The 22,691-nt window shown below is 35.7% G+C and overlaps 2 protein-coding genes across 4 annotated transcripts in view; both read left to right on the plus strand.

Moving 5' to 3' along the window:
- Nucleotides 1–1,282: 1,282 nt before the first annotated feature.
- LOC123233954 (HIG1 domain family member 1A, mitochondrial-like) lies at nt 1,283–2,856 on the plus strand. The gene is made up of 2 exons (XM_044659943.1): nt 1,283–1,302; nt 2,412–2,856. Exons 1-2 carry the CDS (start codon nt 1,283–1,285, stop codon nt 2,854–2,856), a joined length of 465 nt encoding a protein of 154 aa, XP_044515878.1.
- A 14,380-nt stretch (nt 2,857–17,236) lies between these two features.
- PYGL (glycogen phosphorylase L) overlaps nt 17,237–22,691 on the plus strand; it is a 127,038-nt gene continuing 121,583 nt past the window's right edge. For 2 of the 3 annotated variants that reach the window (XM_044664746.1, XM_044664747.1), the window contains exon 1: nt 17,237–17,503. In XM_044664746.1, coding sequence (XP_044520681.1) covers nt 17,261–17,503 — 243 coding nt within the window. In that variant the 5' untranslated portion in view covers nt 17,237–17,260. Of the gene's footprint in view, nt 17,504–21,564; nt 21,568–22,691 lie in introns of all 3 variants that reach the window. The other variant, XM_044664748.1, reaches the window with a different exon arrangement.

The raw sequence follows: 22,691 nt of genomic DNA on the forward strand, positions 1-22,691 counted from the left end.
GACACTGGCAGTGATACAGATATGAAAAGACAGACAGAAGCATATACTCCTACTACCAACAAGATAACGTTTCCATATCCATTATTGTTCAAGCATTTTCTCAAAAAAAATTCTTTATTAGCTTTAATCCTTCAGGGGAAAGAAACCTTGTTTAACTAAAGATGAAAAATAAGACCTATCCTTCCTCCCTCCTCCAAAGAAAAAGGTTTTGACTAAAACCAATTACTGAACAGACCAAGCTCACTGTCTAGGGTAAAGGAAAAGGCACAGATTAAAATACTAACCAAGAAAATGGAGAGTCTAGCCTATGGAAGAGTCCTTGGAACAAACATATATATGCATATATATAATTTTTAAAAATGATAACTTATTCAAATTTATTAAAAATATTCTATTAAAAATAATACAAGTTTATAACAATCTCCCTAAAACTCAGAATGACCCAAAAAGAAATTAATGGCTGTAGAAGCCCAAACAAATTCTTAAAACAGATAAAACAGCTCATATTAAAAAACTAATGTGGAAAATAAACCAAAGATATAACTTAAGAATCATAGGTTTATCTGAAATGCATGACCATAAAAAAGCCAGATGTTGTATTTCAAAAAATCATTAAATAAAAATTGTCTAGATATATTAGAATAAGCATTCAGTATGAAAATAGAAAGAATATGTAGATTACTTCCCAAAATAAATCAAAAAATAAAAACAGGAATGTCATTGAAAAAATCATATCCTTCCAGACAAAAGAAAAAAATACTTCACATAGCCAGAAAGAATGAATTCAAATGTCAGGAAACCACAATCAGGACTATACAAGATAAAGAAGGAGAAAACATGGAATGAGATATTCCGAAAAGCAGAAATAAAGGGGGAAGCTGGGTAGCTCAGTGGATTGAGAGCCAGGCCTAGAGACAGGAGGTCCTAGGTTCAAATCCAGCCTCAGACACTTCCCAGCTGTGTGACCCTGGGCAAGTCACTTGACCCCCATTGCCTACCCTTACCAATCTTCCACCTATAAGTCAATACACAGAAGTTAAGGGTTTAAAAATTTTTTTTTAAAATTTAAAAAAAAAGCAGAAATAAAAGTTTATAATGAAGAATAATCAGATAAAGTGAGTTTAATATAACAATTAAAAATTGATCTTCAAAGAAAGAAAGGGTTTTCAAACATTCCTGATGGAAAAAAACCCTCTAGTTTAGAAGGAATTTTGAAATAAAAATATCAAGAAAAAATAAAAAAGCAAAATTGGACTATTAAAAATTAATTGTTTACATTCTAATGGAAGAAAAGTTGATAGAGCTGATCTTTCAGAATCAGAAGAGTCATAAAGGTCAGAAGACTTAAAAATAATTTTATTATATTTTGAAGATAATTTAAGGAAAAAGAGGGAAGGGCAGAAAAGTAAACAGGGGAAATGGGAGGGCATATGGGGAAACCTGTTAATAGATATAATTGGGCAGAATGAGTAAAATTACAAATGTGGAAAGAGTGGGAAGGGAGTACATTTCATTTGAACTTCATTCACTTCTATGTGGATAAAAGAGACAATATACACACAATGCAGTACAGGAATACATTCAAGTTAACAGGTATATAGATAGGAATAGAAATAGGAGAAAAGGAGTAGATTCTAGGAAAGATTAGAAATAAGTAGAATAAACCATAAAATTAAAGGGAAGTGAAGAGATGGTTTAAAATGGAAAAAAAAAGAAACGACAACAGCATGAAATAAAAAAATGGTGAGTTTAGAGAAGAAAATTTATCCTACAATAAGATGAAAGGAACAAAACTATTAGCTACCATAACTGCAAAATGAGGATAATAATTACACATCCTTCAAGATGGTTATGAAGAGAAAATGGGACAATATTTGTAAAGTGTTTTGTAAACCTTAGCTATATAAATGTAAACTATTATAAAATGGAATAAAGTAGAAAAATGGATTAGGAAACAAAATCCAAGAATATATTGTTTACATGAAATACACTTGAAACTCATAAAGAGTTAAAATAAGAGTTTGAGCAAATTTGTTAGCTCATCACAAAAGAGCAGCTGTAACAGTTATCTTCTAGCTACAGGCAAAAGTAAAATTAGATTTATTAAAAGAGACTGGGTAGCTCAGTGGATTGAGAGCCAGGCCTAGAGATGGGAGGTCCTAGGTTCAAATCTGGCCTCAGACACTTCCCAGCTGTATGACCCTGGGCAAGTCACTTGACCCCCATTGCCTACCCTTACCACTCTTCCATCTATAAGTCAATACACAGAAGTTAAGGGTTTAAAAAAAAAAAGAGAGAGACGGGATCCACTTTCCAGTGCAATTGCAGAAGTCTGATTGGCTGGTCGTCAATGGATGATGTAGACAGAGGAAATTGGGGACCAAGCAGATGACGGTGGCTGCTTGAAAAAGCTTCTTACTTCAACCAACTATTATGTCATCAAATAGTGATGTTCCTCTTTTTACTTATGATGAGACTTTGGGATCTTTAAAACTTGCCAGAAAAGCTAAGGAGGCACCATTTCCCCCAATTGGAATAGCAGATTTTGTAGCTATTGTTGCATATGGATTATACAAATTGAAGAGCAGAGGGAATTCTGAAATGTCTGTCCACCTAATTCACATGCATGTGGGAGCTCAAGGCTTTGTAGTACGAGCAATGACTATTGATATGTTGTATTCCACATTTTGGGAATACTGGGCCAAACCCAAATCTTATGAAGAAAGATGCTGCCTTCATGTTGATTATGTTAATAGAGCTGGATACCTCACATTGAGATTATTTATGTTTAAAAATCATTTAGGGGTATGTGGTTCTAAAAAGCAGCCCATGGCAGACCCTATCATGATGTTTTAAGACTGGATGTTTTTCATGGAGATTTTACTGTTTCCCAAGTAATGCAAAGTATTATATCCAAGAGTTTATTAGGAGAGCTGAGTTAGTGCAAAATGAACTAGTCATTGAAATTTCCTTGGATGATATATTATATTCAGCTTCACCAAATCTTAAAGAATTAATGTTTAAAAAATTAAATCTCCAGGGGGCAGCTGGGTAGCTCAGTGGATTGAGAGTCAGGCCTAGAGACAGGAGGTCCTAGGTTCAAATCCGGCCTCAGACACTTCCCAGCTGTGTGACTCTGGGCAAGTCACTTGACCCCCATTGCCCACCCTTACCACTCTTCCACCTATGAGACAATACACTGAAGTTAAGGGTTTAAAAAAAAATTAAATCTCCAAGATTCAAGTAGCTCCTATTGTTTTAAGATGTGGTGTATTTGGGGATTATAATATAGGAACTTTAACACTACTTACTTATTTAGGATGATGGAAACACCATTGTCTAGGGCTGGTTGGCTTTAACTGGGTCCAAAAGAACATCTGTTAGAAGAACATGAGGGGGCAGCTGGGTAGCTCAGTGGAGTGAGAGTCAGGCCTAGAGACAGGAGGTCCTAAGTTCAAACCCGGCCTCAGCCATTTCCAGCTGTGTGACCCTGGGCAAGTCACTTGATCCCCATTGCCCACCCTTACCACTCTTCCACCTATGAGAAAATACACCGAAGTACAAGGGTTTAAAAAAAAAAAAGAGAAAAAAAAAAGAAGAACATGAAACAAAATATTCTAGCAAGAATTTTCCTCCCTATTGCCTACAGACACTCTGTTTGTATTTAAGGTGAGCCTTGAAAAGTTGTTTGTTAACCAGGCTACCTAACACAGTTGTGTTTATTATAATGTTAATAAAACATGAGAATAACATACCAAATTTTTTGACTGTTGTTACATTGAAATTATTCTTTAAATTTAAATTCTTTAAATACCATCTGTTATATATGTATTTGAAGTGCTTGTTTAGCAGTGAAAATAGAGGACTTTAAAAAAATGAAAAATTAAATTAAATTTTAAAAATAATAAAAGAGACAAAGGACACTACATTTTGCTGAAATGTAACATCCATAATGAATCTATCTCAATACTTAACACATGCACCAAATGGCATGATTTCTAAATGCTTAGAGAAAAACAAAATTAATTACAATGAAAAATAAACAGTAAATCTATAATAGTGGGGAGGAGGAAGATATTACCTCTATCAGTCCTAACTAAATCTAATAAAAAGTTAAAGATCTAAATAGAATTTTTAAAACATAGATATGATTCATAGAGGGAAAATGGTAAAAATAGAAAGGAACACACACATTTTTCAGTTGTCCATGGCACTTTTATTAAAAAAAAATTATCATACTACAATTTCAGCTCATTCCATTTGTTATATTCACCTCAACCTTGAGTCTCTCATTCATATCTGCCCTTTCAAAATACTTAGGCAATGATGCTATTCCCAAGAGCCACAGATGACATTGTCCCATATCAGAATCAAACAATTTGACTTTTTAGTTTGCTTATGATTAATCTTTATTACTTTTGTATGTTTTCTTATAGATCAACTTTTCTGCCGAGTTCTGGGTTTTTCCCCAGTAATAGTTGAAACAATGTTAGTTTATTAAATACCCATCTTTTTTATATTTATATAATTGTGGCAAATTTTCTGTAGTCCTGGCTACTGATTGGGTAAGTGCATAATTACTTAAATCATTTTAATTGGGCCCTGATTCAAGGACCTATTATAGTTTTATTTTTCCTTTACTTAGATTTTTCAGACATAAGATTTTGATACTTTAATTTCATCCACCAGTTATTTTTTCTCTTTTATGTGGATTTTTTTATGTATTTTTATTTCTTTTGCAATTGATTCATATACCTTATAATTCCCCCATGTATTCCTGAGTGATCCCTGTTTGTTATTATTTTCCTCAGCGAGGCCTTTGTTATTATTGTGAACTTTGATTGAATTTAGGATAAGAAATTTGCTACCTCCCAGAATCCAGACAACAAACCTGTTTGGAGAAGGCACCATGAAGATTCCTGCAGAGACCACACACTTAATCAAGAAGATCTATATTCACTTTAGGATGTGAAAGTGAATTATGAGGGGTTGAAAGCATTTGTTTTGAATATATACTCTTCTGCCAAAGGGGACTGCCCCCAAATTGGTTTTTTGTCAATGTAGCAATCATTGATTTTGTTCTCTTTTCCTTTTATCTACAAATTATTGCAATTTTTAAGTTGATTATGTTTTCATGATCCTTTTGCGGAGACTAGTCTCCCAAATAGGATCACAGCAGGGAATGTATAGTAGGAAAATCTTGAAACCCTAAAGACTGCATAGCCCCAAGTTCTTTTCTGTATTACCTAGAATGCTTTTCCTTTTGTTTACATCTGCGTTGTCATGTTTGTATAAGTTCTGAGGCTCCGCCTTGTTTGGGCTCTTTTGCTCTGGCAAGTGGGCTGAATAGCTAGATCTCTTACTTTAGTTATTATTAATAAAACTTTATTAAATATAATATTTAGTTATTGGATATTAATTTTAAAATCCACATTCCTCTGGATTGTCCTGAGTCATTGCATTGCTGCTAGTAGAAAAGTCTATTACATTCGATTATGCCACAGTCTCTGTGTACAATGTTCTCCTGGTTCTGCTCCTTTCACTCTGCTTCAATTCCTGGAGGTCTTTCCAGTTCGCTTAGAAATCCTTTAGTTCATCATTCCTTTCATCACAATACTATTCCATCACCATCAGATACCACAATTTGCTCAGCTATTCCCTAGTCAATGGACACCCCTTCATTTTTCAATCTTTTGTCACCACAAGTAGCACAGCTATACATATTTTTGTACAAGTATTTCTCCTTATTAACTCTTTGGGTTACAAGCCCAGCAGTAGTATGGCTGGATCAAAGGGCAAGCATTCTTTTAAAGTCCTTTGCACAAATTATGCTTATCTTTGCTGGATAGTTATTTTTGCCCGTAAGCTCAGTTCTTTTGCTCTGTTAAATGCTGTGTTCCATGTCCTGCGTTCATTTAATGTGATTGCTGTTATGTTTTATTCCTTTTTTAGCTGTTTGTCTCTTGTTGCTTATAGTATTTCCTCATTAATTTGGCAATGATGTACCTGTGAATTTTCATCTTTGGATCTCTTTGAGGTGGTGTTTGGGGGATTCTTTCCATTTCTGTTTTGAACATTGATTCTAGAATTTCTTGGCAGTTTTCATTGATGATTTCTTAGAGCATGGATCTAAAATCTTTTTTTTTTAAATTGGGAGTTCAACAATTCTTCTATTGTTTCTCCTTGATCTATTTTTCAGGTCAGTTGTTTTTGTGATAGGATGTTTTATATTCTCTTCTTTTATTTCATTCTTTTGATTTTGCTTTGTTATTTCCCATTGTCTTAGGAAATTATAAGCTTCTCCTTGTCCAATTCTAGTTCTTAATGAATTGTTTTCTTTCGCCAGTTTCTGAATCTCTTCTTCCTTTTGGGTGATCTTCCTTTCTTAATTTTCTTGATTTTCTTACATTGTTCCTTTTTTTAATTTTTCTAATTTCTCTCTCATTTAGTTTTTGAGGTCTTTTAAAATTACTTCCAAAAGCTCTTGTTGAGCTTGTGGACATGTATAGTGTTTCTTTGTTTTTTGTTTTTTTGAAATAAATATTTTTACTGCACTGTCCTCTGAATTTGAGCTGAACCTTCTCTGTCCCCATAATACTTTTGATAGTTGGATTTTTTCTCCTTTATTTTTTCATTTTTATTTGTTTTTTTATTTAAAAAATTTTAGCAACCAATTCAATAGATTTAATTATTGGTCTTTTGCTGGACTCCACGGGTTCCTATTGTGCTGGAGTATGTTACTTAAGTTTTCAGGATTTTTTTGTGTTTGAGACCTAAGACCTATTTAGTTATTCCAGTTTTATAGTCCAGAGTCTTGGGTCCCTCTACTCAAGTCCCAGTCTGAAATTGACCCCAGGTGTTTCAACCAGACCCTGTAGTCAGTTCTGCCACTGCCACTGCAAGCAGCCTATTCACCTCCCACTGTGGCAGCAACCAGGGATTTCACTCTTCTGGGAGTGAATACAGCTGACAGGATCCCAGTCCCTCAGTAGCCACACTAAGGGGTGTGTACTCCTTCCTCATTCATCCTCCCTACTGTCACAGTTCTAGACAAAGCAAGTGTCCAATCTACTTTCCTTGGGCCTCCATGGAGTCTTGAGGTCCTGTCCTCAGGCCCTGATGCCTGCAGTCTCAAAAGTATTCACTCCTTCAGTCCCCAGCTGTGGGCCAATGAGAATCTCCAAACCTGAGTCTAAAGCAGACACTGCTATTCCCAGGGCCTCTGCCTGAGAATTCTAGTAATATCATTCTGATGTGGGGCTCAGCAAAGAAGGTGAGGTTGCTAATTCTGCCCCCAGGTGTTACTTTGTTGATTCCACTCTGTTTGCTCTATTCCTGCCCAGAGCCTGGGGAGGTAGGACTGAGGCCAGGGAAGACAGAAAATTTCCTCCCTAGTTTTCCCAGACTATTAGCTTCACTTCCAACTCTTTTATGTTTCTACCTCTTTAACTTTGATTCTGTGGAATTATTTTTGGTTGGGTGGGGCAGGTATTATGATGATGAGAAACTTTCATGCATTATTCTACCATCTTCTCACAATTCATCTCATTCTTTGAATGTTTTGTAGAATTCCCTTGTGAATCCATCTGTCCTTGGGAGTTTTTCTTAGGGCATTTTCCCCCTTATGACATTGAAGGCTTGTTCAATTTTTTTTTCTGAGAGGGTTAAGTATTCTATTTCCACTTCAGTTAATCTGAGAAATGTATTATTTTTTAAATATTTGTTTATTTCACTTAGATTTATTGGCATACACTTGGGCCAAATTTCCTTTTTCAAAATCAAATTAACAATTTTTTATCTGTTTCACTATTTTTTCCTTAATAATAGCTTTTATTTATAAGTTCAATGATTGCCTTACTTTCAGTTTTACTCATCTCTTCTTTGATTTTCAAGGTTTTCCAATTTGGTATTTTATTGAGTGTTTTCAATTTGTTCATTTTCTAGTTTTTTTTTAGTCCTGTGACCAATTCATTAATCTATTCTTTTTCTATTTTACTGATGCAAGTATTTAAAGACATAAATTACTCCCTAACAACTGCTTTGGCTGCATCCCATAAATTTTAGTATGATGTCTCTTCATTGCCTTCCTATTTAATGAAATTATCGATTGTTTCTATGATTTATTTGATCCACCCATTTTTAGCATAAGATTTTTTAGTTTGTAATTAATTTTTATTTTTCCCTTCTCCTACCCATTGTAAAAACTATAATTTTTATTGCATTATGGTCTGAAAAGAATGCATTTCTTCTTTTTCTACATTTGGTTGTGAGGGTTTATGCCCTATTAGGTGCCAATTTTTGCGACAATCCTCTATACTGCTGAGAAAAAGATACGTTACTATTTATTCTCATTCAGTTTTTTATAGAGGTCTGTCTTATGAAAGTTTTCTAAAACCACAAGCCCTCAATATTCTCCTCCACTATATGATTTTACATGCCTCTTCATGTGAGATAATTTATCCCCTTCTATCTCTCCTTTTCTCTTCTCCCAGCATGTTCCTCTTTCTCATTCCTTAATATTTTTTTTGGAAAACATCCCATCCTATTTAACTTACTCCCTTGCTTCTGTCTGTGTATACTCATTTATACTGCCCCAGTACTGATAATGTTTTTGAGTATCTTAAGTACCCCAAGTAGCTTGATTATTTTAATACTTTATCTGGATGTATTGTATGATATGGTTCTAAATTTAAATTCTCCCAGATTGCTATTCAGTTTCCCAGAAGTTTTTGCCACATAGTAAATCCTTTGCCAATAAGCAAAGTCTTTGCGTTTAATGAACACTATATTATTGGGTTTGTTTGCTTCTATATGTTGTATACCCAATACTTATATTTATACCTATTCATCAAAATTTCTCTTTAACAAGCAATACAAAATCATTTTAACGATTACTACTTTATCATATAGTTTGATATCTGGTACAATTATATCCCTTTCCTTTCCACTTTTCTTTGCATTATTATCCTTGTGAGTATTCATCTTTTTTCTCTATGTGAATTTCATTATTTTTTCTACATATTCACTATGCTTTTAAAACCCATTTTTTCATTTTTGAATGGTTTACCTAACCATTTTGTAAGTGACGTGTGTGCTTGGTCATGTTTACATGCATGGAACTATTCCTTCTATTTCAGTAATCAGACCATAATCAAAAGATCAGAGTACAGCAGAGAAAGAGCCAAGTAAATAGAATAAACAAGGAAGATGAAGGGAACATAGATTGGCTAAATAGAAAAAAGTCAGCATGATGTATTACAAAGTCTATTGATTTAGGAGTCAGAGAACCTAAAATCTAGCCTTGACTTAGTTAATGATTTACTATTATATTGAGTAAATCACTTGCTCTCTCTTACCTTCATTTTTCTCATCTGCAAAATAAGTAATTTGATTCATTTATAGCATATATTTCATATCTCTATGTTTAATCAATTTCTACTCTAAAAAAGAAAAAAAATAGCTTTTTCTTGATACATATGGCAAGTTTGTTACCAAAAAAAAACCTTTTCCTTTAAATTGAACCTTTAATAGACCAATTTTCAAGTTTTTAAAACACTATGCAAACTTGTATGTAGTGATAGATGCTAATACCTAAAAGAAATCAGAACTGGAAATGAGTTATATCCATTATGAAGTCCTTCTGAAGTCACTATGCATCTTTAGAGAGGCCTGTCTTGAAATTGTCTTTTATTTCTGAATAATTAAATGTCAACTTTGTATTTCTCTTTCTTTCCTATTGTCAATATTTAAGAACAACTAAGCATTTCAAAAGATTTTTTTTTGCTTCTTTTATTCTGTCTACAATTCCTTGTGGTCAAATAAGTCAAGTCAACAAGCATTTATTAGACCCTGATGATGTGTCAAGCACTTTAAAAAGTGTTTGGGATGTCTTCCCTCCAAAAAATAAATAAAAAGCAAAACAGTTATGGAGCTCATAGACTAATGGGGAAGACAACATGTAAGCAGCTATATACAAACAAGATATGTGGAGGCAGGATAAGATTTATTATAACCAACAGAAGGAAAGTGCTACATTTAAATGAGATAGTAAAGACTTAATATAAAAGGTAGAATTTTAGCTAAGAATTGAAGGAAGTCAGAACAGTCCTGAGATAGAAATTGAAGAACATCCCAGGCATGGAGGACAGTCAATGAAAATTCACAAGAATCAGAAGATGAAGTGTTTTCTTTGAAGACCAACAAGTAAGTTAGTGTCATTAGATCAGATTATGAGAGGGAATAAGGTATAAAAGCATTGTTTCAGTAAGAAAGAGCTTTAAAGCCAGGCAGATTTGTTTGATCCTGAAAATTTTTTTCTGTTGTTGTTATCCTACAGTCCTGTCCAATTCTTCATGATTCATTTAGGATTTTCTTAGCAAAGATACTCAAGGGGTTTGCCATCTCCTTCTCCAGCTCATTTTACAAATGAGGAAACTAAGGCAAACAGAGTTAAATGACTTGCCACACAGCTAGTAAGTCTCTGAAGCCAGATACTTGAACTTTAAGTTGCATAGAGAATAGACCAAAGTGTTTTCTGGCAGGAAAAACAGCTGGGAGAAAATAGTCATTTATTATTTATTATTGTTTTGAAACCTCAATTTGACTTTTTATTTTTTTGTCAATGCTGTATGAGTTAGGGGAAACAAAGGAAGGAAAGACATTCATCATCATTAAAGGTGTAATTGGAAAGTTGCATTGAATATTTGGGGTAATTTCAACATATTCTGAGTTATCTAGGGAGTGTTATTATTGTCATTCAGTCATATCCTACTCTTTGTAACACTGTGGACCCATAACACAACAGTCCCTTTTGTCTTCTGCTTTCTCTCAAAAAATATCCAAACTCATGTTTATTCCTTAAACATGATACTATCTATTGTTCCCTTCACCTTTTGCTTTCCATCCTTGCCAACATAAAGTTCTTTTACAATGGGTCTGGGTCTGAAACCTGAGGAGGTGGTTTGGTCTTAGAATTTGTCACTCCTGGAAGACTAGGTATATTATATTTCACCTCACTCCCAGGATTATCCAGTATGCTTAAGGGAGACAGGGTATTCTAAGCTTTCTGTAAATGGTTCCACTTATGGTGTTTTTCAAGTGTAGGAAATGAGTTCTGTAATGGGGATAATTTGAGGAAAGCTGTGTGGTACAAGAGAATTTTGAAAGGAGGTTGTCAGGGACTTGCTAGGTGGGTAATCTAGGTTACAGGTAGGCTGGAATAAGGAGATTCAGGATATAATAGGGCTGAAGTCAGGAGTAACACTGAAAGGAACAAGATCTTCAGGGAGAGGGAGAATTAATCTAAACAGGCAAAGACAGCAGGGCTTATAGACTAGGACTTAGACTTAAACACAAACTGAGGGAAATAGACTGAACTGAAATTAACTACAGGCTTTAGTTAATTTCACAGGAAGGGACTTGTTTGAAGTTACACCTTCCTTCAAGAAGGATACCCTGGCTTCCCTTCAAGCCCAGAGTATGTTGTTTCTTTCCCTCTTCTTCCCTCTCTTAATAACTAACTGACAAATTAACTAATAGGTCTGTTGAAACACAAAAGGGTTTATTATCTTTAAGGATGATTTGTCAGGAAAGTGGATTGAGGAAACCCTAACAGTTGTTCACAGGAACCTCAGGTGGGGGAAGGGAGGCAGAGATGGAGTCTGAGCAAGGTCTTGCCTTAGCTCAACTTTCAAGGTGCTCTTGATGTCTAAAGGGAATAAAATGATGATTAACCAATTTCTTTAGATAAGATACTGTCAAATTATAGTTAAACCCCTCACAGATTTGAACTACTCTCTAATTTACTCTCCTTATTCACTCCACAGACATATAAGGTAAGGGAAGAAAGGTAGGAAATAATATAGGGAATGAAGATACAAAGGGTTTATCTAAACTAACAATTCTTAAATAAATATTTCAAAGCTAGACTAAATTTCAGTTCTACAAATAGGCAAGGAAGCAGCTCAGCTGGTCAGAAACTCTCTCCACGAGATTCCCCAAAACCAACTGACTCCTCTCCCTCAAGATTCCAAACCCCTAACTGATTTCAAAACTCAGCCAAAGCTTGAAAAAACTATCATGACCCCCCCTCTCTCTGTACTACAGTTCCCTCTACTCCATTTCCTTTTAACCACTAAGAGTAACTTTTACAAGCAATTATTTATTCAAAGTTTTAATCACAAATATACAAACTTACTCCTACAAAGGCATAATCTCCATCTTCCTTATACTACTTCATTCTAGAGAATGAAAGATGATTCAGTTCATGGTTTAGCTCAATTATACAGCAGTGAAAAATTCCAAGTCCAAGCCACCTCAGGTTCCAGACCCAAGCACCCTAACTTCTCAGGGTTTTCCTGCTTACTGTGTGAACCATTCAGTCTATAACCTCAGATTTGCGATTACCATGACTTGGGCTCTAGTCCATAGCACTGGAACCAAGAAGGACAAAAAACAAAGAACAGAAACCAAGAATCCTTTGATTCCATTTCTTGGAGCTAGGGTAAAAGAGAAAGGAAGGGAAAGAAGACCTTGTACTCTCACAAGTTCAGTTCATGGTGCCTGAGTTGTAAATGAACACTATGATTTTCACCTTTGAATGAAGCAAAAAAGAGCTCAGAAGAAAGAATCTTCACCTTCTGAACACAAGAAGTGAAGAAGGGTGAGAGTAAGAGAAAAAAAATCAAGAATGAGAAATTATTTCAATCTCTTGACTTTTCCTAGTGCATTCTGGTTTTACAGCCAATCAAAGGAAACCTACTCCCACCCACATGGTAGAAAACTAAGCATACCCCCATATTAGGCAATCTAGACATACTTAAAAGGCATTCCCCATTCATAAATATATACAAAAAAGACAGAAAATATACAAAGAAATTTGGGGAGAGATGATCCCACCAGCATAAAATCATGAATGGCTTCATTTGCTGTTTGATCTGAATCTTAGAGAGACAGAGAGAGGTAAGAATTTTAGGAGGCACTCAACATGGTGAATACCAAATAACATTTCAAAACTAATATGTAACATACACATACATACACACACATCTCTGAGTGTATATATTCTGAGAACATTTAGATTGCCTATGGGAAAAAATAAAAGTGTTCCCATACATTCAGCAGGTAGACAGAAAGTTTGACTTTTAATCATGACTTGAAGGCAGAGTTATGCTGATTGGGGTAAGACTGAAAATCACTTTAGTCTCTGACCTAAAAGTCATACTGGAAAATGTATTGGGTTCTACTAAGATCAAGAATATATGGGAAGAGAGTGAGAATAGATGAGAACTGGGAATCTACCTAGCAGTATGAATGATTTCAATATTCTTGGTGAAATATGGAGATTGGACAACCATGAGAGAGATGAGAGGAAATGAATAATTTGACTAGGCTTGAGAAGAAAGAAAAATGTTAAGATTAGTAGCTACAGAGAAAAAGAAAATAACCTAAATAAAGGAAATGCCAAGCAGCAGCAAGGGCCTAGGTAGAGTTATAGACATCATAAGTTTGTAGTGGGAAAAATGGCTCAATTTCATGACTTTATCCAGTAATACATAAAGTCATGAAATTGAGCCATTGAGAAATAAGAGAGGAGGATATATCTTCTTATATCTCCTTTCTCCCTATAGATCTTCCTTCTAGATATTAGAGGATGGATGGTATGTAGATCTTAGGGATAGTATGAATGAAGGAGGGATCAGGTGCCCAAGGTCTAAGCCAGCAAGAGTTGGTGAAGTAGGAACACCCACTCCTCTCACAATAGCTATTGATATAATCTATCCCTCTTCTTCCTGATTGGCTTGGTTGGTTAACCTGAGGTTGGATTAGTTGTTAATAGGCTATTGATTGGCTATTGGAAATGTTGGTATCTGACTGCATATTGATTCTCCCCTTCCCAAGGGCTGTGATAGAATAACCACTCAGGAAAGGTTACTAATCTTTGTATAATAATATATTTATTTATTTATTATCATATATACGTAACACAATAATTTATTTATTCACTATTCATTGGCTTTTATTATTTATTATTTATTATTATATATGATATAATATAGATTAATTTATTTTATATACAATAATAAAAAAGTTGATAAACCACTGTATTAACTCTTAATGGGGAAAGGAAAACAAGGTAATAAGTTTGGGGATTTTGGGAACCCTATTGCTATTGTTGACTACTAAGCTATTCGTTGATCAGGACTGGAGATTGCTAGGCTGGTAGAAGCTGGAGGTCTTCACCCTCTCACTAACTCTGACCTGACCTGGCCACAGCCAAGCCAGATATTAGGGAAGGCTATTGATGTTGATGTTGCTTAATGATCTCTATATTCTCTCAGTTCTACTATCAATGGTTTTGCTTGATCACTAGCTCTCTCTCAGTCAGGTACAGGTTACAGGTTCAGGATCTGGCCTACCCCACCTCCCTTTGTCCCAGTTCTTGCTCCAAGAGAAGTTTGCTCAAGTCCCAGCTCTGAGTTCTGAGACCTTGACTGTAGTTCCTAGGGGGTATTTAAGGGTGGGGCCAACTGACTTTTGCCCCTGGCTCACGACATCTGGGAACATTCCAAATTCTCAACTGCCATCCCTGTCAGTCAAGGTGGCATCCATCTTATCCCAGATAATGATTTTAACATACTTAATATCCTAGCAACAGAAGTAGAGGTGTTTTCAGCTGTGTACGTAATACATTTTCACTAATTGATTTATTATCATAGTCTAGTTATTACTCCTATAAACCTTGGTGGTAGAACCATTTTGATGAGTCCTCCTCCTTTATTATTAATATCATGTAATATTTGAACCTAGTCCCAAAATCTTGCCCCCTTACCTTGAGTCCCTACCAAAAAGTCTCTGGATGAATTGCTGTATAGTAAAGTCTGATATTTAGAAGACCCAGCTGTTAATCCTACTTATTTTGTGAAATCACTTTTTAACTTAAATAAATCCTGAAACAAGCAAACAAACAAAAGAAAAAATTGGCACCCTTCTGAGGCTTAACTTCCTCATCTTTCAAAAAACTGGACCAAATGATTTCCATGGCACCTTCCAACTCTAAATGTAACTGGTTCTCTAGAAAGCATATTGATTTTGTTTCCCATCTAGAATAGTTCAGATGCAAGTCTATTTGCATAAGTTTCTCCTCACTGATGAAGACTAATATTCAGTGTTCTATGTCTTTCTGAGGAGGGAAGTTGTTGAGAACTTGGGCGGGGGGAGGGGGTGGGGGGGAACCTTGTCTTCTGGTTTCTAGCTTTGGAAAAGAAAATACGTGATATCACATTCTCTTCAGGTCCCTTAAAGAAAAGACTTTAGAGAGAAACCAAGAAGCAGCTAGGTGGTTCAGTGGATAACTAGCCCTAGAAATGGATTCCTGGGTTGAAATCTGGCCCCAGACACTAACTGTATGACCTTGAGGAAGACCCTGAACCCAAATTACTCAGCCCTTACTACCCTTCTGCCCTAAAACCAACAGAAGGGAAGGGTTCTTTTTTTTTTTTTTAAAGAGTAGCCAGCACTGTATCAGTATCATATCAGTTTCTTCTCAGTCTTAACTCCAATGGCTTCTTATTACTTTCTGGATCAAATATGAAATCTGTTTGACATTTGATAAAACTTTTCATAATCTATATCCCCTAGCACACCTTTCCAGCCTTTTTTCACCTTACACAGTCCTTTAATCAGAGATCCAATAATATTGGCCTCCTCATTATTGAAAAAAAAAATACTGCATCCCTTGACTCTAGGTATTTTCACTGGCTATACCCTGAATGCCTCCTAGGTTCCCTGGTTTCCTTATAGTCCTAGCTAAAAATGTTTGCTTCTATAGGAAGCATTTCCTAATTCTAAATAATTTCCCTCTGTTGATTATTCAAAATTATCCTATCTGTTGCTTGTTGGTACTTAGTCTTTTACACATTGTCTCCTCCATTATGAGCTACTTGAGAACAACAACTGTGTTTTGTTTGAATCCCCAGCATTTAGCACAGTGTTTGGCACAAGATAGGCACTTAAGAAATATTTAGTGACTGACTTGGTGATGAACAGAATATGAAACTTTGTGTCTTCTTCCTTAAAGCTGGAAACCAAGAGGTCAGGGTCTCTCCTCTCTCAGACTCTTCTTAATTCCACATCCCATTAAAACACTGGCTATTCAGTTTCCAACAATAATTAAAATCTTATGCAAAAGGACTTCTAGCCAAAGACTATGAAAGAATTCGAATTTTATGAAGAGGGCAGCTAGGTGGTTCAGAGGATTGGGTGCCTGACCGAGAGGTAGTTAGGGTACCTGGATTCAAATTTGGCCTGAACACTTCCAAGCTGTGTGACCCTGGGCAACCCCCCAGGGTTAAACCCCCATTGCATATCCTTTATCTCTCTTCAGCATTGAAATCAAAAAAGTTTTGGCACTAAGAAGGAAAATAAAAGAGTTGTTGGGTTTTGTTTTATTTTTTTAAAGAATCGAATGAGGCCACATGGTACACAAAGAATATCATATTGGAAAGCCTTTATTTACTTCTTTAAAAAAAGCATATGTTCACAAATGCCTTTATGCAATTGGTAATTTTTTCTTGGGGGGGGGAGGGGTTGTGTGATGCTGATTCAACAGGAAAGTTTCAGAGAACAATCAAATTTAAGATCTGATCCCTTTAAAATGCAAGAGTTTTTTTCATTTCTAAAATTGACTCATGGGAAGAAGCTAGCTAAAATTTTAAAACGTTCCTTCTGTTTTGCTGATTGAACTGATTGACCTCCGGGGTTGTCTACATTTTGATGATTTCCTTGACTGCCCCCTTAGCAGAGCTCCAGGAGTTGAAGCAATAAAAAGCAACCCAAGTCACGATAAAATAGGAATACTTTCCCTCCTTTTGTTCCCTAGTTTATTTCTAAAAACAGAACATTGCCTCTTATGGAAACTGGAGGCCGGTAAGAGGAGCAGAAATATGGAAATAAAGGAATTTACTAGCAATTAATCAATATATTAACTAACAAGCATTTATCAAAGGTTTACTCTAAGGAGATCCTTCCCCCTCGAGGATCTTCTCCAGCATAGCACAATTTTTAGTTTTTGCAACTAATACGTGGAGGGCGGAGCGGAGCAGCGCAGTACACCAATCAGACGTGCCTTCACTCAGAAAGGTGGAGCCTCAAAACTTCCCTGAGCCCCTGTGCTTCTCTTTCCAATAAGTTCTGGTTTACAATTTTTTCGCTCTCAGCTAGATAGGTCTTCCTGGTATGTACATACCTCCATGCCACAGCCATGGCTAAACCTTTGACTGATCAGGAGAAGCGCAAACAGATTAGTATCCGTGGCATCGTGGGTGTTGAGAACGTGGCAGAATTAAAGAAGGGTTTTAATCGGCACCTGCACTTCACTCTGGTCAAGGATCGGAATGTGGCCACCCCCAGAGACTACTACTTCGCGTTAGCCCACACGGTGCGTGACCATCTTGTAGGGCGCTGGATCCGCACTCAGCAGTACTACTACGAGAAGCACCCTAAGGTACTCAAATAGCTAGCTCTCTTTCTCTTTCTAAAAATCCTTCTTCTGCATCCTAAACCTTCTGATTCCTTTTGTGTTGCCCTGCTTTCCCGATGCTGGGCTTTTGAACTCAAGTTGGAAAAAGCTGAATTTGCAAACAGATTTCTTGAATTATAATCACCCCTATTTAATTCTTTATAATACGGCTTTGGGCAAATTCACTTCACCTCTTCCCGCTTCACATTTCCTCAATTTCACACCCTTTAGTTCTTATTTTTTATTCAGTGCCAGTGGGATTTTGGAAATTATTAGTGAATATTCTCCTATACCCATAATCATTGTAATAATGGTGGACAATATTTATATAGTGCTTTAAGGTGTTAAAAAAAATCACACTCAGCTCAACCCTTAGTTTGGCAGTATAAGAACGATATTATTATCCCCACTTTACTGATGGGTAAACAGACCAAAAAGTTGTATGTAATTCGTTCATGAAAGATCAAGGCTGGCTTCATGGAAGAAATTATATTTGAAAATATTATCATACTTTATGTTTATGGACTTGTTTCCTCATCTGTGAATGAGTGCACTGGACAAGACTTCTTAATTCTTTTCCCTCTAAGTCTTATCCTCAGGTTCAGAGAATCAGGTTTCAAATTTTGCTTCTTGACATTTGCAAGTTCTCTGACCTTGAATAAGGCATTTCTCTCAAAGCTTCAGCTTTCTTATCTATAAAGTGGGAATTTTCCTTGCACTATGTACCTCACTAGATTATAACTAAAATGTTTTATAATTATAAATTGTTACATAAAAATGGAAGTTGTTACTATAATTCCCTTCATCCCTCAGTGAGCTTTGGCAGCATAATGGGATCTGGGACACAGAAAGATGACTATCTAAAAATTACTGAAGTATGACTAAGCTGAAAGTAGTACTATCCCAGGGGTCAAATGAGATAACTGCCCAGTGTTTTCTGCCTTATTGTACTTTTTTCTTTTTTTCAAATTCAAGAATATCACCCTGAAGCCCAATTTAATTTTTGTATACAATAGAAGTGAGCCTTTCTAAAGGAATTTGGTATGATCTTGAAACCATACGAAAGAATATTGGCATGCCAGTGTATCTTTAGTAACCTAACTGGTATTGGTTAAAGCTTTGTTCCAAATCATATTTTGTCCCCTTTTTTCCGTTGGACATAGACCTGTTTAGAATTTTGATAACACTTGGTTTTTTAAGTACTACTTCCTATGGAGCAAATTGAATTTAAATGGAGAATTCTTAGTAAAGCATCAAAAAATAGGATTACGTATCTAGAATGAGACAGGACCTTAGATGACATTTAGTGTAGCTTATTAATTTTACAGATAAGGAAATTGCAGCTCAGGAATGAATATCCAAGTAAATTAATCAACTTGAGTGATTTTCATTTACACTGTATAACTATTAATATACAGTGAACTTGACTAACAAGCCAGAATATTTATTGTTCTTCAAGTTTCTGAAAAATCTAGGGAAGTAGAAGAATCAGTTGAGATTGGGACAGTTGTAGAAGGGAACTTTAGAATGATCTAACTATTTCTCAGCACAGTTGAAGGAAAAATTACATAGTTCATTTACCATGTCAATTGTTTATTTTCTCTAATGAGAAATAGAACTGAAAAGGAATATGGATAAATGAATAAAATTTAATTTTAGGCAATATTTTGAACCTCTCTTCCATTAAATACGGTATCAAAACAATAAAATAGACATATTCAGACTTTATACTCTTCCTCTGTTTGGCCTCAAGTAGAACTAAAAAGTAGATAGTAAGAAGGAATGGTCTTTGATATTGTGCAACTTTCCAGTCTAAGAGAGGGTTATGGTTATAGTAGACACAGCTTTAGAACTTGAAATTATATCACCTGGAGTTGAATACCAGATTTGCAGTTTATTATCTGTGTGATGTTGAACAAGTCATTTGACATCTCTAATCCTTAACTTCATTATTCTCAAAGTTAGAGAGTTGCACTACATGTTTTTTCAAAGTTCCTTCTAGCTCATTGTCTTTGATCATAAATATAAATACACATAATTTCAATAAAGAATGACACATAAATGTATTAAGGTCATAAAGAACAAAGTTTGAAGTATGGGAGATCAACTAGAGATCAAGGAAGGTCTTATGAAGAAGACGGCATTGGAATTGGGCTTCAAAGGGTGGCAACAGTCAAGAGAAAGAAAACCTTTGAGATACAGAAAAGAAAATGAACAGAAGCCCAGAAACACAGTCCTAGTTTGGCTCTTATATAAGAGTGCATTGGGGAAGTAATATGAAATAAGGCAGGGTAGGTAGGGTGGCACCAAATTGTGGAGAGCATTGAATCAAAATCAAAAGAGTTTGAATTTTAATCTATACATACACAGTAAGGAGTCACTGGTCATTTTGAGGTCCCAGTGATGTGACCACATCTGTACATTAGAGTATTCTGGAAACAATATGAAATGTGGAGTACAAATGTTGAGGGAAAAGGAGAAAAGGGAATAAAGCATACCTGTTTCAGGAAAATACTTATTTCAGAAGTCTAAATCAGTGGTGTCAAACTCAAATAGAAACAGGGCCACCAAACCATAAACTGACTAATGATGCATATTGCCTTAGAAAACCACTTTATTAACATTATGTTATATTATATTTTTACTTATTTTGTTAAATATTTCCCAGTTACTTAAAAAAAACAAACAAACCCTAACTTCTGTCTTAGAATTGATACTAAATATTGGTTCCAAGATAGAAAAATGGTAAGGACTAGTGTGAGATGCAGCTCTACCAAAGTCCATGAGTGCTCAAGGTGCCGAAATTCTAAATCTCACCAGAGCTCTTGAGATTGGCAAGGACAAAAGAATGAATGTGTATACTGACAGCAAATACGCTTTCAATTTCATTGCGCAGGCCAAATCTGGAGATAGTGTGGGTTTATAACTGCTGGTGGGAAAGAAATAGCCTATGGGAGCATTATAAACCAACTCCTGGAAGCTGTCCAGTTGCCCAAAGAAGTTGTGGTGATGCATTGCAGATCACATCAAAAGGGTGTAGATGGGGTGTCATTAAGAAACAGATGGGCAGACATAACAGCCAAATATGGTGCCCTATTTGGTCCCATCCATGTGCCAAACTTTTCCTTGGTGGATGAAGCAGATCTCAAACAAGCATACTCCCCAAGGGAAGTGAAGCACTGGATAGAAAATCTAGGTGCCAAATTAGTGAGAGGTGTATGGTTTTCTAGTGCAGACAAACCAATTCTACCAAGATCTTTATATAATACACTATGCAATGCATTGCATGCCAAAGGCATTATGGGGCTCAATCCCTCATAGATGGCATTCGAAGATACTGGACAGCACCCAGAATTTCCAATTGTGCAATTAGAACATCCCATAAATGCAAGATTTGCTTGCAGTTCAATCAGGGGATGACCAGAATTAAAGGACTTGGTGGGAGACAATTGGCATATACTGCATTGGAGTGCTTTCAGATCAATTACATATCAATACCCAATTGTCAAGGATACAAATATGCCTTAGTCATCATTAATAGGTTGACTCTATGGCCAGAAGTGTTCCCTGCAAAGAAAAACAACGCAGCCTTCGTGGTGAAGACACTTCTGAGAGAGATAGTCCTGAGATTTTCAGTACCAGCCAGAATAGACTCGGACCATGGATCAGACTTTTCTCAAAATATCCTACATGAGATTTACAAAACCTTAGGGATACAAAGAAGCCTCCATAACCTTTACCACCCTCAGTTGTCGGGGTAAATTGAGATTTGTAATAAGAAAATCAAAACTTTGATTGGAAAAGTGTGTTCAGAAAGCCATCTGAAATGGGTACAAGCATTCCCCATTGTTCTTTTTTATTTGAGAAGTCAACCCTGTGGTGACACACATTTATCACCATTTGAACTTTTGTATGGTCATGCTCCATGGCATAGTTCATCCCAGAAATCAGCTCACTTGTCACACCTTGGAGCTGAATGTCAGCTGTACATAAAAGCTTTGAAGAAAAGACTGGATGAATTGCACAAGCTTGGACTGTTAACTCAGAAAGTTCCGTTAGACTTTAGCTTACATCAGTTTAAACCGGGAGATATGGTGTACATAAGGAACTTTGCAAGGAAATCCGTTCTGGACCCTAAATGGGTCGGACCTCATCAAATATTATTAACTAGTCTGACGTGTCAAAGTTGAGAACAGAGATCCCTGGTTCCACATCATGCATGTGAAGCCTGAAAAAGAACATGCTGTAAATGAAGAACACCAACTGATATAGAGCAACATTGAATAAATACACAAACAGATCCACAGAATACAAAATGTACTGTTGAAGAATATTGAACTGCTTGAAATCCTCCCAAAAAAAAACTGGAAAAAAAATTTTTTTTTGCAACACAAAAATAACACAATGATAACACAATTACATAACAACAACTACTGTTCCTGATTAAGAAGGTGGCAAAACAACCACCTGGCAAGATGATAGACAACAGGCAAGTATGAATGCAGTACAGAGGAAAAGAACACAGAAGCTATAAGCTGCAGCAATTCCCAGCACGGGCGGCACGAAGGAATGGACAATCACAAGAGAACTGTAATCTTTATTAAGTACTATGCAGGAAGAGGACTGGAAGAAACAATTATGTAAGGTTATAATATTGGGTACACAACCACACGATACACAAATGAGACATCACATGGTAGCTTACATGCCACACAAATATTGCTACACAAGGAGAATTGTGGTTCTTCAGTGTTGGCAGAAGATCTGTGCAGTAGGATAAATATATACATGAATCAGCATTTATTAGTTCTTTGGACACAACACAAAACTGATTTTTCAATTTCTTGACATAGACCTCATGTAAATAAATGAGCCTCTATAATGTAAATATGTATATATGTATCATATAGCATGTGAATATCTGTATATAATGGAAGAGTATCCTATGAGCTCTAACATATCAAAAGATCCATTGTTTTTTGATTTGATAGACATCAATGGAACTTTTACTTGTATATATGCATTGTGTATAGCTGTATTATAATTACTAACACATATATAGTTTACAGTTACTAACAACCTTAGGGACAGGTAGTTCAGGGACCTTTGAAATACAGAGTTAGTCAGGGAAAGTCTCTATAGTATAAGAATAAGTAATTGTATATAGCCATGT

Source organism: Gracilinanus agilis, chromosome 2 (assembly GCF_016433145.1).
Source record: "Gracilinanus agilis isolate LMUSP501 chromosome 2, AgileGrace, whole genome shotgun sequence".
Taxonomy (NCBI): Eukaryota; Metazoa; Chordata; class Mammalia; order Didelphimorphia; family Didelphidae; genus Gracilinanus; species Gracilinanus agilis.

What these genes read in the sequence shown, in the direction of transcription:
- LOC123233954 (XM_044659943.1), top strand. Translation starts at nt 1,283, where the DNA reads ATGGAAGAAAAGTTGATAGA. An exon ending in ATGGAAGAAAAGTTGATAGA is followed by an intron (nt 1,303 to 2,411) that starts GCTGATCTTTCA and finishes TGCTTGAAAAAG; the next exon opens with CTTCTTACTTCAACCAACTA.